General features: G+C 42.1%; 1 protein-coding gene across 3 annotated transcripts in view; it reads left to right on the forward strand.

Moving 5' to 3' along the window:
* The window catches only part of LPIN1 (lipin 1), a 750916-nt gene that overhangs the window by 147505 nt on the left and 588691 nt on the right, over positions 1-14720 (forward strand). For all 3 annotated transcript variants that reach the window (XM_044082232.1, XM_044082237.1, XM_044082244.1), the window contains exon 2: positions 12772-12972. In XM_044082232.1, the coding sequence (XP_043938167.1) occupies positions 12781-12972 (192 nt within the window). In that variant the 5' untranslated portion in view covers positions 12772-12780. The remainder of the gene's footprint in view (positions 1-12771; positions 12973-14720) is intronic.

The raw sequence follows: 14720 nt of genomic DNA on the forward strand, positions 1-14720 counted from the left end.
GCATCTGGGTTGGAGGCCAGTGAGGATCTGGCGGGCAGCACGTCCAAGGCTTTTGAGGCATTCAGAGGGAACCATGGTTGACTGTTTCCTAGGGGTCTAGAGGGGTTCCTCAGGTTCTCTTTAGGGAAGAGGTTCCTACTGCAGTTGTGGAATATTGTCCTGAGTCTGGGCCTTCTCATGTTTCTAGGAAAGCTGTTCCCTTAAAAAGGAAACAGAAAACTAATCATGTTTCTTCTGCTCCTAGGGATCCACAAAGTGAGTGGCAGGCCTTTACTCGGGGGTTATTTAATGCTCAACTGTCATCGAAGCCTCCTTAAGGGGTTTCAGTTTTTGCTCCTCCTTGGTTCTCTTATTCCCCTAAAAGGCCCAGAGAATTGAATTCTTCTGAGCTGGATTCTGATGATGCCTCCCTTGCTTATTCCACCCAGATTCCTTCTCCTTTCCACTACGGGTCTGAGGAGGAGGATTCTGTTACTCTAGATAATCCGTCTTAGGAAATTTCCTTTGGGGACACGGTCTCTAGGTTCATGGAATTTTTTTAAGTGGGATTGTGCCCAGGTTTCGGAAATCCATAAAAAGTACTATGAGTTACTGCAGATGGAATCTCCCAAACCTTCGGCCATTCCTCTTACCCGCTTTATTGGATGTCTTTTTCCAATGTCTCTAATGCGCCAGATTCTCTGCCCCCCACTCCCAAGAAGTCTGATGAGCTTTATAGGGTGCCTGAGTATTGTTCCTTTTTGTTTAAATGTCTTGCTGCTGAACCCTCTGTGGTGTCTGTAGCCTCTGATAAGCCATCTCAGTTGCTTCTTTCGTCCATGTTACTGCCTTCTGACAAGGACAGTAGAACCATGGGTAAGCTGGTTAAGAAGGTTTATACTTTGGCTACCCTAGCTTTTAGGGCTATGAATTCTCAGAACCATATCTCTAGGTATGTCTTGGCTCTTCTTTCTCAGGCTTGTTAGCTTCTTTCTGATCTTCCAGACTCTGAGAGTAAATCTTCTGCTCTTTCCTTGTTTGGGGCTTCCTCTCAGTTAGTTTGTCATTCTGTTAAATGTAGTTATGATGCAGCAGATGCCTCTTCTAAGCCTGCTGCTTGTGGCTCAGTTCTGAGGAGGAGATATTCATGGCTTAGGCTTCAACCTTTGCCCGATGATATTAAGGCTAAGTTTATGGGTGCTCCTCTGAATAATAATCTTTTGTTTGGTGAAGCAGCTGTTGGTTTGTTTAAGTTTCTTCAGGAAAAGGGGAAGGTTTTACAGGAGCTTGGCATGTCTTTGTTTCACTGTGCATAAATTTCTGTGAAACCACCCTTTTAAGCCAGCCTTTGTTCGTAAGCAGTCTCGCCCTCCTTCTAAAGGTAAAAAAGGTAGTAAACTGACTCCTCCTGCTAAGGCCACTCAGACTGCAGGGATTCTTATGCCTTCCTTTCCTGACAAACTAGGTGCTGTCTGACTGTCCACCTGTTCCCAGCCACATTCCTCTTTTTCTTCACTTTTCTCTTTTACTTCCTGTTTGTCTCCGAATCACCCAGGATTCTTGGGTTCTGTCAGTCATTCGGTAAGGGTACCTCATGGTCTGGATTTCATGTCCTCCTTTTATGAGCATTCCTCAGCCTCCTCAGGAACAACTTCCTTTTTCCTAGCAGTTCTTCGAGACCTCTTGTCTCTGGGTACTACTTAGGAGGTGCCTGTGCCCTGAAGGAGGAACGGGTTTTATTCAAGAATATTTGTAGTGCGCAGAAAAGAAGGTACTTAGAGACCTATTCTAGACCTCTCCCATCTAAACACTTTTCTGAAGGTGCCTTCCTTTCATATGTTGTCCCTTCAGTCCCTTTTTACTCTCTTGATCCCTCAGGCCTTTCTGGTGTCTCTGGACTTCAAAGATGTTTATCTCCATATTCCGATCCATCCTCTTTTCAGAAGAGTTTTGCATTTCTCTGCTTCCTGGCACTTTCAGTTCAGTGCTTTGCCCTTTGGCCTTTCTACTGCCCTAAGGGTATTCACCAAATGCCTTGCTCCTGTGATTGCCTTTTGCAGGCTTCAAGGGATCCAAATCTTTCCTTATTTGGACGACCTGCTGATTCAGGTATCTTCTTCAGAGGTCCTTTTGCAAAATCATTTTACCATTTCTCTCCTTTGGAGCCTAGGGTTCACAATAAACTTCAAAAAGTCTTCCCTGACTCCTTCTCAGGATCATGTCTTTCTGGGTTGCAGGATTCAAACAGTGCCAATGCTCAAAAGGCATTACCTCTCATTTCTTTCTTTCAAACTCTTCTTCCCCTGACTTTCATTACAGCCAGGGAGTTTCTGAGAGCTCTGGGGTTCATGGCTTCCATCATTCCGATGCTCCCTCTAGCCAAACTCCATATGAGGAAGTTCAGTGGTTTCTGAAGTCTGTGTGGCTTCAGCGTGTGCATCCTTGAGACCCTCCTGTTCCTCTTCTCCCATGCCTCAAGAAAGAACTTCTGTGGTGGATTCAGCATTGTCTCTGAATCCAGGACTCTCTTTTCAACCACCTCTTCCCTCTCAGGATCTGTTGACACTTCAGATGTGGGATGAGGAGCAATGTTTGGCTACTGAAGGGCTCTGGGAGTGTGGTTGCCTCGTCAGCAGAAGGAGCACATCAACATCAAAGAGATGAGAGCTCTTATGCTGGCTCTTCAGGCCTTTCATCCTGTCTTCTGTCCGGGGTCTCTTGAGGTGTTCACAGATAATACCACAGTTATGTGGTACATCAACAAATGGGGGGGGGGCACAAGATCTTACTATCTTTGCCAGCTGGCACTTCTGGTATGGGATCTGACTATCAAGTGTCAAGTATCTCTTCAGGTAGTTTATATTTCTTCAGGTCAGAACAGTGTGGCAGATGATCTGAGCTGGTCCTTCACTCAATCCCTCAAATGGATGCTTCACAGGGATGTGTTTCTGGACATTGTTCACTAGTGGGGTACTCCTCAGAACTCTTGACTCCCCTCTGAACAGACAACTTACTCTGTTTTGTGCCAGAGTCCGAGGTCATTTTGTATGGAAGCTGGACACCCTCTCATTTTCTTGGAAGGGGATGTTTCTTTATGCATCCCCCCACCTTCCTGTTATTCCGAGAGTCCTGTTCAAGATTCAAAAGGGTGCTGCCAAAATCTTGTTGGTGACTCCCTTTTGGCTGCGACAGCACTGGTTCCCGCTACTTCACATCTAGCCAAGGGCAATCACCACAAGTTACCTCACAGGGTGGATCTCCTCACACAAGACAAGGGATCTCTCATCCATCCCAACCTGTCCACTCTTCAACTGACACTGTGGTTGATAGTGTTTTGATCCCTCATAGACACCTTATTTCTGTGGATGTGCTGCAGGTCCTGCAGGAGGCCAGGAAACCTCCTACTAGTCTAAATGGAAGAGGTTTTTGGTGTCTTTCTCGTGATTGGACCCACATTCTGTGGATGCTCCTTTGGTTCTCTCTTATTTGTGTGAGTTGCTCAATGCTGATTTGGCCTATTCTTATATTAAGGCCCACTTGTCACGCCTTTCTGCTTGTCTGCCTTTAACTCCCCCATTAGCTTCTAGAGTTGAGGCTAAGCAGTTTCTTAAAGGCGTCCTTAATATTAGATCTCCCAGGAAGCCTGTTCCTCCTCCTTGGGATCTTGATTTCATTCTGGAAAAATTGACTCCGGCTCCTTTTGAGCCTGCTTGTTTCATCTTCCTTGTAACATTGTTCTTGGAAGACTGTTCTTTTGCTAGTTCTTCTGCCAGACAGGTGTCTTGAGTTGCAAGACCATATTGCTTGTCCACCTTTTTGATATTTCATGAGGATAGGTGTCCTTGCGTACTAGGTGGTTAATGAGTTGTCACTTAATCAGTCTATTAATTTGCGTACTTTTCCCCCTCTCCGCAATTTGACAGTGAGAAGGTGCTGCATACCTTAGATGTGCATAGACTGCTCAGATTTTATTTGGATAAAACTAAAGCTATCAGAAAATCTGACCAGTTATTTGTTTCCTTTCATCCTAGGTCTTTAGGTTTGGCTGTTTCCAAGCAAACTATTTCCACTTGGAATTTCAAAGGATGTTTCCTTTTGTTACGCTTTTCATGGCTAGAGCCTTCTTTATTATGTAAAGGCTCATTCCACTAGAGTTGTGGCTTTTTCTGGTGCTTTTTTCAAAGACTTGGATGCTAATTCTATTCTTGAAACTGCTACCTGGACTTCTGTGCATACTTTTACCAAACGTTACCAGTTGGATGGTATCTCCCGAGATTGAGCTGGTTTGGCTGCTGCCATTTTTCATGGCTTCTTAGAGGTCTCTGCTGCTTTCTCCTCCCAAGTTTCTTCTTGAGCTTTGGCACTCTTCCATTTGTGAGGAATACTGCAGCAGTGAATGTAAGAACAGTATAGCTGTGTAAATTCTTACCATAACGGTAGATGTCCTTGCCTTCACCACTGCAGTATTCACTCCCTCACCCCATCCCCCTGGTCTTTTTTCCTTCCTGGATGTGCAGGTTCTCCTTGGTTTTCCTTGCACTCCTGTTCCTACTGGGGCAATCCGTTCTGAGGATGGTATGCCTAAACATCACCTTTATGCCCTACCCTACGCAAGGAGTGTGCAGGTGATATTCAGCACACCTTAAAGCAATGGTAGACTTTGGTAAACTTGCCAGATGGTGGGCTTCATGGCGGGGAATTCCATTTGTAAGGAATACTGCAGTGGTGAAGGCAAGGACATCTACTGTTATGGTAAGATTTTACACAACCGTACTTTCATTCCTTGTGAAGACGGGAAGAAGGGACAGCCTTTGTGAAAACAGACTATTTCCAAATGGTTGTCGAAGACTATTGTCTTTTGTTATACACATCATAACAACATTTTTCCAGTCAGGGTCAAGACTTACTCTGCCAGGGCCTTGGCTTCTTCTTCTATGACCTTTTGGAAAAGGTTGCATTCTAGAAACTGCTACTTGGTCCTGTCAGTATATAGTAGTACAAAGGACTGTAAGTGTGATTCCTTCTTTAGGTCTGGATCCAGCTTTGCTAGACCCATTCTCCAGGGGCTCCTGGACACCTTTCTTTCCACCACTAAAATGTAGTTAGCTGATGTAATCTACCCAAATATCTAATACTATTTTAGCAGTGATCAGTATGAAGAACATATAAGTTTTACTTACAATAACAGTAGATGATTGAATGATCACTGTTGAAGTATCTGTTCCTTCCATCCTGTTTGTTTTTTAGTGTGTTTTTTTATGCAAGGTTGTGGACATGTATTTGTTTTTTTTTTGTTCCTGGGATTGTCCTTTCACGGCTTTGCCTCCCTCTTTCTCTGTCTGTTGGCAGGAAAGCCCTGAAGAGATTCACACCCAAACTTGGCTTTTAGTCAGCTCAGTTTGAGCTGCTTGAAAGTTTGGGCACACGTAAGGTGCTCTGAATCTTTGAAGCTTGGCCAGCTGTTATATTGTTGGCAGGATGTAGCTCATATAGTTAAGGCTACTACAGCAGTGATCATTAGAACATCCACTGTTATGGTAAGTTCAACTTGCATAGCCGTAGTATTTATCTCCTTGTCCTTTCTGTACCTGTCCTCAACAAATGCCTGGAAACACGTGCAGGAAGAAGCATGCTTACTTAAATGTGGAGTCTCCCACCCCAGATGTCAACAGCAAAGAGGATACATATTAACCCCACCACCACAAACTTTGGGAGCACTTATAAATGATGTAGCAGAAAAGTGGAAATGCCTGTGTGCAGTCTGCAAAAGATGTTGCAGGAGGCGTTTTGAATCCTTTGCCCTCCTGGTTGGTTCCACTGGTTGAGAAGATGGTTTGAATTGGGATAGTCCTGATGCTGTGGCTCCTGTCACAAATAAATCCCCCTTAAGGATTAGAATTCTTGGTCAGAAACCTGATGCCTGAATTGATTGTGCTGGCAAGTGCCATTAATAATTCCAGTACCCCAGCTCTAGAATTATATAATTCAGATGGCTTACCTATGAAAAATCATTGGAAAAAGTCCAGAAAACTTGGAGGAACCTTTGATGCATAGGGATAAGCATTACCAGAAGAAAAAGGGAGGTATCGTTTTTGAGTACAAACAGTCTGAGACTACAAATGAGGTAGCATGTGCAGTTCTGGAGACATAATTTAAACAAGGGCTTAAGTGGGCATGAAACTGTTCATAGAAGGACCACTATGGCCTTACAAGGGCTTAGTCTGAGGAGTTAATAGAATTCAGAGAGGAGTTATGTCAAAGTATCCTAAAGAAAACTGTAAAGTTCAGGAGGGCAGTATATACATACAATCAAGAAAGTAGTGGTTGAAAATGGTGGACAGATGACTTGGCGGAGAAATGTAAGGATGTGTGTTTTTTTTCTTACTGTGAAAGTTGTAGGTGCATGGCAGCACAACTTGACACTGAATGTACTGAATTCACCAACCTTGGAAGAGTTCAAGGTACCATGAGATAATCACCTGAGTATTCCCTAGAGGAGAAGAGATTTACTTTGATATTTCAGGTCACTGAGATAGGTTAAGGGCAGACATGATGGGGCCAAGTGGTCCATGCATGACATCGGATTCTGTGTTATTTATTGTTTTAAAATAAGTATGCTTGTATTGTTTAAGTTCACAAAAAAGGTTTGAAAGACAAACATTGAAAAAAAAAACTAATGTAATGTTAACACCAAAGCTTTAAGCATCAGCACCTTAAGCACAGATTGAAAAGCAAGTGTCCCTGTATCTTTCATTGTACTTCAGGAATGTGCTGTTTTATTTATTTTATTTGTTTGTCCTTTGTTAACTGGGTTAGTCCACTGGGCTGGGGCCCATTTTCAGTGGAGACCCGAGGAGAAAAGCTCCATAAACGAATGATAAAAAAGATGATGCCAAAAAATAATACACATACATCATAACCATACCAAGTTACATTGCAAGTTTAAGAACATTAAAAAGGGCAAGATAAAGACATTTGAGTAACAACATTAATGCCTTATAGAAATCATTAAAAAATATGTGTTTTGTGCATGTACAACACAATGATAGAGATAGAGTTGGTTGAACAAAATAGAAAAAAAGTAAGTGGAGTGTCGAGAAGAGTGAAGAATAATTGAAGAGACAGAGAATAGCAGAGTGTCAGTTGTGTCAGTTATAGTGGGTGGGCTGGAAGGAGAGGTTATAGTGGGTGGACTGGAAGGAGAGGTGGTAAAGACAGAGTGAAGAGAAGCAAATGAGGAAAGAGTTGGGGTGAGCAGGGAAATAAGTAAAATGGGGGGGACAAAGTTGGGAAGAAAGTTTAGTTTTTAAGAGTGCTTAGTGGTGTAGCTATGGATTCACAGAATTTGAAGTATATATAATGTATGAAGGGAATAGTTCTGGTGTGGTAGTGGCAAATTAGGTGGGGTGGTGGCGGTTGCAGGAGGGAGAGTTGACTAGTTATTTTTTCAGTTCTTTCTTGAACAGGAGCAAAGATTGGATATGTCCTATGTTAGATGGGAGTTTGTTCCAGGTTTGAGATATGTAGTATTTATAAAATAACCTGCCAGTAGTTTTGTTGAACTTGTGGGTGTTGAATAGTACTTGGTCAGTGCTACAGAGAGATTGTGCAGGTTTGTAGAGGGAAAAGAAGGTCGACAGGGAGGGACAGTTTTCAGGTTTGTAGAAAAGAGAATGTGCAATTTGTAGCTGTAAAAGTTGGAGTAGTGGGAACTCGAACCTGTAAAAGTTGGAGTAGTGGCACCTTGAGCCATTAATGTTTTTAGTGCGAGGCAGTGATGAGATTTGTAGGGGAGATTACAGGCAAATCTGTCTGTCTGGTTGTAAGCTTGTTCTAGTTTGGTTGGGAGATTTGCTTGGATGTGTGTGAATTTAGGGGAAGCGTAAAGGCAGGGGAGAAGATAGTCTTGTGCAAGTGAGGTCCTCCCATTGTTGGTTAAGAATTTTTTTGTGTCTATACAGCAAACCTAGTTTTTGATTGGTCTTTTTGATGGACTGTAAGATGTTGTTGTCTTTCGGCTTTTCCCGGTTAGGGGTCGCCACAGCGGAACTCCGGTCTGCTAATGATTGGCAGTAGATTTTCATGAACGCTGAGGTGCCAGCTCGTCTTTCAACCTTCAACGAAGGCACGCCCATTTACGCATATGTTTCGAATGCCCACCCAACCGCGGGGAGGACATGCAGACTTCACACAGAAGGCACTCTCCGCAGTCCAGCCGAGAATCAAACGGGAGAACCTCTTGCTGTGAGGCAACAACGCTACCACTGCAGGTCATCAGTAGTGATTTCTAGAAGTTTTGTAGTGAACTCTACATAGATATTGATGTTGTCAAGAGAAGAGAGACTGAAAGAAGTTTTAAGATGGGATAAAGATTTTGAGAGGAAAAGGAGGAGTTTGACAGTCGACTAATTCTTAACCCAAAGAAAAACAGCCAGTGTTTGATGATATTAAAGGAAGTCTGTGTGAGACAGTGTAGGTCAGTGGGGTTGTTAGAGAGGGTGATAAAGGTAGAATAATCGGCGTATTGGATTAGTGAAGATGAGGTATAGATAGAGCAAAGATTGTTAGTGAAAATATTAAAGAAAAGGGGGCTAAGGATGGATCCTTGGGGGACACCAGTTTGGAATGGTAAGAAGAGTGAGTAGGAAGTCTGCCATTTAACATATCGATGTTGGATGTTGAGATAGGTAGAGAGCCAGAGGATAGTGGAGGTGGAGAGGTTAGGTTTGGATAGTTTAGAGAGGAGTTTAGGGTGGGAGACTGTGTCAAAAGCTTTAAGAGGGTACAAGCTTATTGTTGTCCCTTGCTTCTGCTACAGTCTGGGTAAAATATAGCAGGGCTGTGGATGTGCTGCGGTGAGGACTAAATCCATGCTGAGAGGGGGTAAGGACTTTTTCATGAAGTGAATAGGACACAAGTTGCCTATAAATGCATTTCTCTAGAATTTTTAAGAGAGGGAAAAGGATGGCTATTGGTCGGTAATTGGTAGGTTAGGTGGAGTTGTCTTTCTTGTGAAGAGGAATATAGAAGGATTTCCAGTTCTTAGTGACTGCGGATTCTTTGATAGAACTGTTAATAAGAATTGAGGTGGTATATGCTATAGAGTCAGCAGCAAGTTTAAGAAATTATGGGGGTAGGTTTTCAAAAGAGGGTGAGCAAGATTTTGGTTTTAGCAGAAGGGATTTGATATAGGCAATGGAGGGAGAAGGCTGACTGGGGCGGGCTGGTTGAGGGGTTAAAGGTAGTTTTTGACTGTTGGCTGGGGAAGGTTAGTATAGAGTCTATAAAGTAGTTATTTAGAGGAGTGGCAGTTTCAAGATTTGGTTTTGTCAGGGGAACAGGTTGGGGTAGAGGGTTTACCAGGATGGGGTAATACTGTTCATAGTGTGCCAGAATTTTTTTGGATTAGAAAACTGGGTGGATTGGGCTTCTTGACAGAAATTTTGTCCTGTCCTGAATAATAATTTTTTTAGTGATGTTTCTGAGTTCTTTATATTTAAGGAGGAGAGAAGGAGATTTTGACTTAGACCATTGTTTCCAGGTATTGTCTCTAAGTTTCATGGTGGAAATGGTATCTTTGGAGAGCCAGGGTGCAGGATTAGGTTTGATCCTAATTTTCCTAATGGGAGCTAGGGCATTATGTTTAGGAAAATTTTGTTAAATTCAAGAATGGCATAATTTAGAGGAAGGCTATACAGGTGAAACCAGTTGATCAGGGAGAGTCGGTAGTTAAAAGTTTCTACATTGAATTTGGACACGTTATGGCATAATCTATAGAGGTGGGTTTTAGGAATTTGAGAAGGTAGCCTTAGTATCGAGATAGGAAGAGGTGGTCACTTACTGAGTCTGGTAAGGTGGTGGGATTGTGATACTGATTGGTCTTGGAAGTTAAGATCCAATCCAAGAATGGAGCTGGAGTTTGTGTATATGCAAGTGGGAGAAGAAATAAGTTGACTGAAGCCAAATAGGTTAATAGAGGAACTGGGGGGATTGGGGGGAGCTTATTCCAATCAATATTGACATTGCCTAGTATGATTGTGTCATATATTTTGGGAGATGCAAGATAAGATATTTTCAAGGACTGGATTGTTGTTGCCAGGGTGTATGTAGATAGATACTATGGCCAGATTTTTTTATGAGGGTTGAGATGATAGTTAAAGATAAGTTCTGTTGGGGAGAGGTTAAATTGTTCAGAGTATAGGATGGCAACACCTCCTCCTTTTTTAGGAAGTCTGTCCTGTCGGAAGATGTATCCGGGAGGTAGAATTTCAGAATTTGTAGTATGTGGTTTTAGCCAAGTTTCTGAGAGTTAAGATGTGGGGAGAGTGGTGGGCAATCCAAGCATGAAATTATGTTATTTTGTTTGGAAGACTTTGTAGGTTTATGGAATAGAGTGATAGGTATTTGTATAGAGAGGAGAGGTGTTCGTACCTTGTGGGTTTGGCAGTGCTAGTAGTGATGGTGGAAGGGGATGGACCGGGATTGGGGTGGATGTCCCTATGTAGTAAAAGTCCGGTAGGAGATAGTGTTAGTTTGTTGAAAAAAGTAATGTAGTAGGCAGTGGATTTGAGTTTGTTTGGGAGAGTAGAGAGGAACGTTGAAATGTTTTAGTTTATGAAGCTGAATGTTGGAGAAGTTAAAGAGGGAGGGGAAGACAGGGAAATGCAGATTTAAATAGAGTGATACAATGTGGGTAAGAGTGGGTGGGAGGGTGTAGTAGGTTAGTGTGATATGATGACAACCCAGAGAGGAAAAGTAGGATGGGTGGTAAGGGGAGATAAAATAGCATGCTGCTATTTTGGATGGGTGACTTTCTAAGTGATGTGGAAAATAAAATTGTTAATAAAGGGGTAGATTTTGTTAAGGGATATATGGAGGTGTAGCAGATTGTAAGGACAAAAAGAGTAGATGTGCTGAATGAGAGAGTAGATATGAGAGTGATAGGTATAGAGCTGTGTGTAGTGAATTTAGCTAGAAGATGGTGTAGAGAAGTGAGCATATCTTAAGAGTAGTCAGTGTGGAAAGTTGAGTTCTGCTATGATTGTGTAGAAATAGGAGGGAGAGGTGTGAGAAAAGAAGCTAGGACTTAGGAAGTGAAGGATGTGTGTAGATGGTGCTGAGGGATGCTATTATTGGATACTGGGAGGATGACCGGAGGGTTTTTGTAATGGAGGTTACCTATAAAATCCAGAGTATGCAGGGGTGGGTGGCAACTGGGGACAGGGTAGGGGAGTGGAGTGAGCCCGTAGAGGGAACGGAGCAGGATGAACCAAACAAGGTATGTGCAATCAGTTGCTCTGAAGTCACATCTGTAATGTTAATCCTCGTTTTGTTACTAATGTTTTTCTTTCTTTAAAAAGTAGTGAGCCCCCTTTTAATTCTACCAGTTGGATGCTGTAAGAAATTATCTCGTCTGAGGGCTGTGAGTGAGTGAGTCAGCTATTGTTAACTCCGAGACAAACTGGTGGATAGTGGGGATATATCACTTAGAAAAAAAAAACAGATGGGTAAATATTTCTTTAGAGGCTGGAAGGGCTAGAATTACAGTTTAGTGTGGAGTGTTTTACAGACGTTAAGGGTAGAAACCAGAATGTTTCTGCCTGGGGGGATTGGAATGTCTGAGGGCTGCAAGTGATTGAGTCAACTAATGTTGACTCAGAGACAGACTGGGATGGTAGTGAAGATATATCACATTCAAAAAAAATGGATAGATGTATCTTTAAACACTGGAAGGGCTAGAATTACAATTATTGTGGAGTGTTTTTACAGACTTGAAGGGTAGAAATCAGAATGTTTCTGCATGGGGGGGGGGGGGGACTGAAATCCCTGCTGGTGGCTCATGCATTTATGTTCAGTACATTAAGGATTACAGCAAAAAACACAACCCACTAATGCCTTTTGTGTTATATTCTTGTAACTGCAGTTTTTGATTTAAGTTTTGTATCCTGAAATAAAATTTGACAATGGCTACATAGTCACATTCCAGTACCCTCCAAAAGCTCTTTCACTGCTCTGTTCAATTGTTAATACATTTTGTTACTAAGGTTATTCTAAAAACCGTGTAGGATACATGTCTGTGAATTGATAAACAAGCTTTACCCATATGCATTTGGTTAAGCAGAGGAAGAGGAACATGCAGTTGGCTGACCATGCTGGCCGTCATTTATTTTCATAAGGGATGCTGCCAGTAAGCTGCTCTACCTCCAATAATTAGGCACCGTTGGTGATTCCCCTGTCTCCATCAGGAGATTTTCATTTTCCTATGTGGTTACAAGTGCCCAAACCCCGCCCCCTTCTCCTGGGAATGGTGAGCGGTACATGTCCCTTCACTCCTATTCCTCCCTGTCTGTCTCCTTCATTGTAGAGTTGCTAATCCTTTTTTTCCCTTCTTCTTTATTTCTATCATTCTTGGTTGTAAATCCCAGGCAGAGCCAGAAATTTGTCCATTTGGATCAGTGCTGTATCTCCATCAAGAGATACATATATACATACATAGTTAGTCAGGGCCGCATCCCTCTATCTGAAGATATTTTGTTTAATGGCATATGACTTTCCCAAAACTAACAAGATAGGCAATGAAGTGTTCTGAATATTTTTTATTGATAAAATGCTTACTGAGAGATGAACTGTTGAACATAGCTCTGTTTTAAATAATAGCACTTCAACAAAAGGCTTGCAGTTTGTGTTTTTTGATTACATTACCCTCAGATATATTAGGAGGTTTGAATGTTCAACCATAGACCTTAAGATGCAACACAGTAAGTAGCTGAATATTTTTCCTTTTCATTTTAGACACAAACAATGAATTACGTTGGACAGCTTGCAGGACAGGTATTTGTGACTGTGAAAGAGCTCTACAAAGGGTTAAACCCAGCCACATTGTCTGGCTGTATAGATATCATTGTGGTGCGTCAACCTGATGGAAGCCTTCAGTGTTCTCCATTTCATGTTCGCTTTGGGAAAATGGGTGTTCTGCGATCCCTAGAGAAACTGGTAAGCAAAAAATGCATGCTTATCAACAAAATCCATACAAAACACACAAAAGTGCACTTTTTTCATTGGAAAATATTTTTTAAATGTGAAGTTCAGTTGGCATGATACAGAACTGAAACACTTTCTGGTAAATTGGAGCCAGTATATCACACTTCATGGGTTTATATGTAGGTAAGGGGGTGGAATGCAGTGTAAATCTCCTCCTGTCAATTCTTTATGTAAAAAGTTCCAGTATTTGATGAATAAGAAACGTAGGCTATCAAATTTTAATGCAGCTATCCCTTCATGACCTAAGACCAGCACGCATTTTGTCTTCACTACCTGCAGTAAGACCAGTGTAGGTGCATGTCACTGGTAGCAGCACTGAAACCTGCTGTTGTTGGACAAACAAGTTAGAGACCTACACCAACTCGAGGCATTTGGCTAAGGTGGAAGCCCAGTGCATGGAAAGCAGGGTGGCTAATCCAAAGGTCCCAATCTAGAAATAGAGGCAACAAATAAAGGGCCCAGAGCCTGGTACTAGCCCATTTTTAAGTCTGTTTCTCTGGAAGTTACAACTGCTTTCTTACTGGCTTTGTCATTTTACTTTTGCAAGAACATGCTCCTTAGATTATCTTGAGCTGCTCATGTGGTCTAGCAGAGAAGGACCTTCCCAGCAAGTTGTTTGTGGGAGTGGAACCTACATTTCTGGAGCCATTTCTCTTCCACATTTAGCTTATTGGCTGCCACTTCTTTAGGAAGTAGGAGTTGACTCACCTTGTCTTTGGCCAGCTTTCAAAGCTTTAGGGCACCTTCCATGCACTGTTTTCAACAGCTTGAAGGAAGCTCCAAATAAAGACAGTGGGAGTGCCAATTTCTTCACTGCTTTACTGCTGCTGAAGACTGATGACTAGCAATTCTTCATGGCTGGTCAGATAAGTTCCATATTGAGGAAAACCTTCCACTAAAATCATTTTTGTGAGTAAAACATTGTCTGTTTTATCTGATTCCACATGTGGGTTATCAGATCCAATCGAATCTGACTTCTGCACATTCTTTGCTTTGACTCCTCCCTTACCCATAACTCACTCCTTCTACCTAATTTACCTCGAATCCCTCTTGCCGCCTGATTCATCCAAACGTGTGTCTGAGAGCTCTCACAGTTCTTCACAGTAAGTGAAAGACTTTCTGAATTTTTTTTCCCCTCTTGTGACTTCTGCCTGTAGGATCAGTTGTATGGTACAGTATAGTGATAGGTGTTAGGCTTTAGACTTTTGAAGTGTAGGATTTTAATAGTTTTCCATAGTTATCTAAAGAGTGTTCTGGTGTGTCTTCTAGATAGTTATGTATGTTCTTATTATGATCATTAAGAATTAGTTTTTTCATATACCATGTATTTTTGGATAACTTTGGATTGCTGTGTAGTTAATAGTTTGAGTAATTGGTAGTTTTTCTGATGTCAGACAAACCCTCAGGTTTTAAAAAGTGTTCAGCTTGTGGACACAACATATCTCCACAAGACCCACGCTCTTGGTGTTTACTGCTTAGGTGCTGCTCATTTACATGGAAATTGTGATATTTCTGCTGCCTTTGGGTCTAGGGCTATTTAAGGCAGGAGAGAGAAAATTTGCTATAAAAGACTTGCTCCGCCCACAGACAGGGTCTTCTGCTTCAGTTTTATCTTCTGAATTCGGACTGGCTTCACCTTCTTCCAGCAGCAGGACAGAAAAGAGAAGGGAAAGGTAAGTCTAAAGAGAAGCATAGAGAAA

Source organism: Protopterus annectens, chromosome 1.part1 (genome assembly GCF_019279795.1).
Source record: "Protopterus annectens isolate FY-2018-M chromosome 1.part1, PAN1.0, whole genome shotgun sequence".
Classification (NCBI taxonomy): domain Eukaryota; kingdom Metazoa; phylum Chordata; order Ceratodontiformes; family Protopteridae; genus Protopterus; species Protopterus annectens.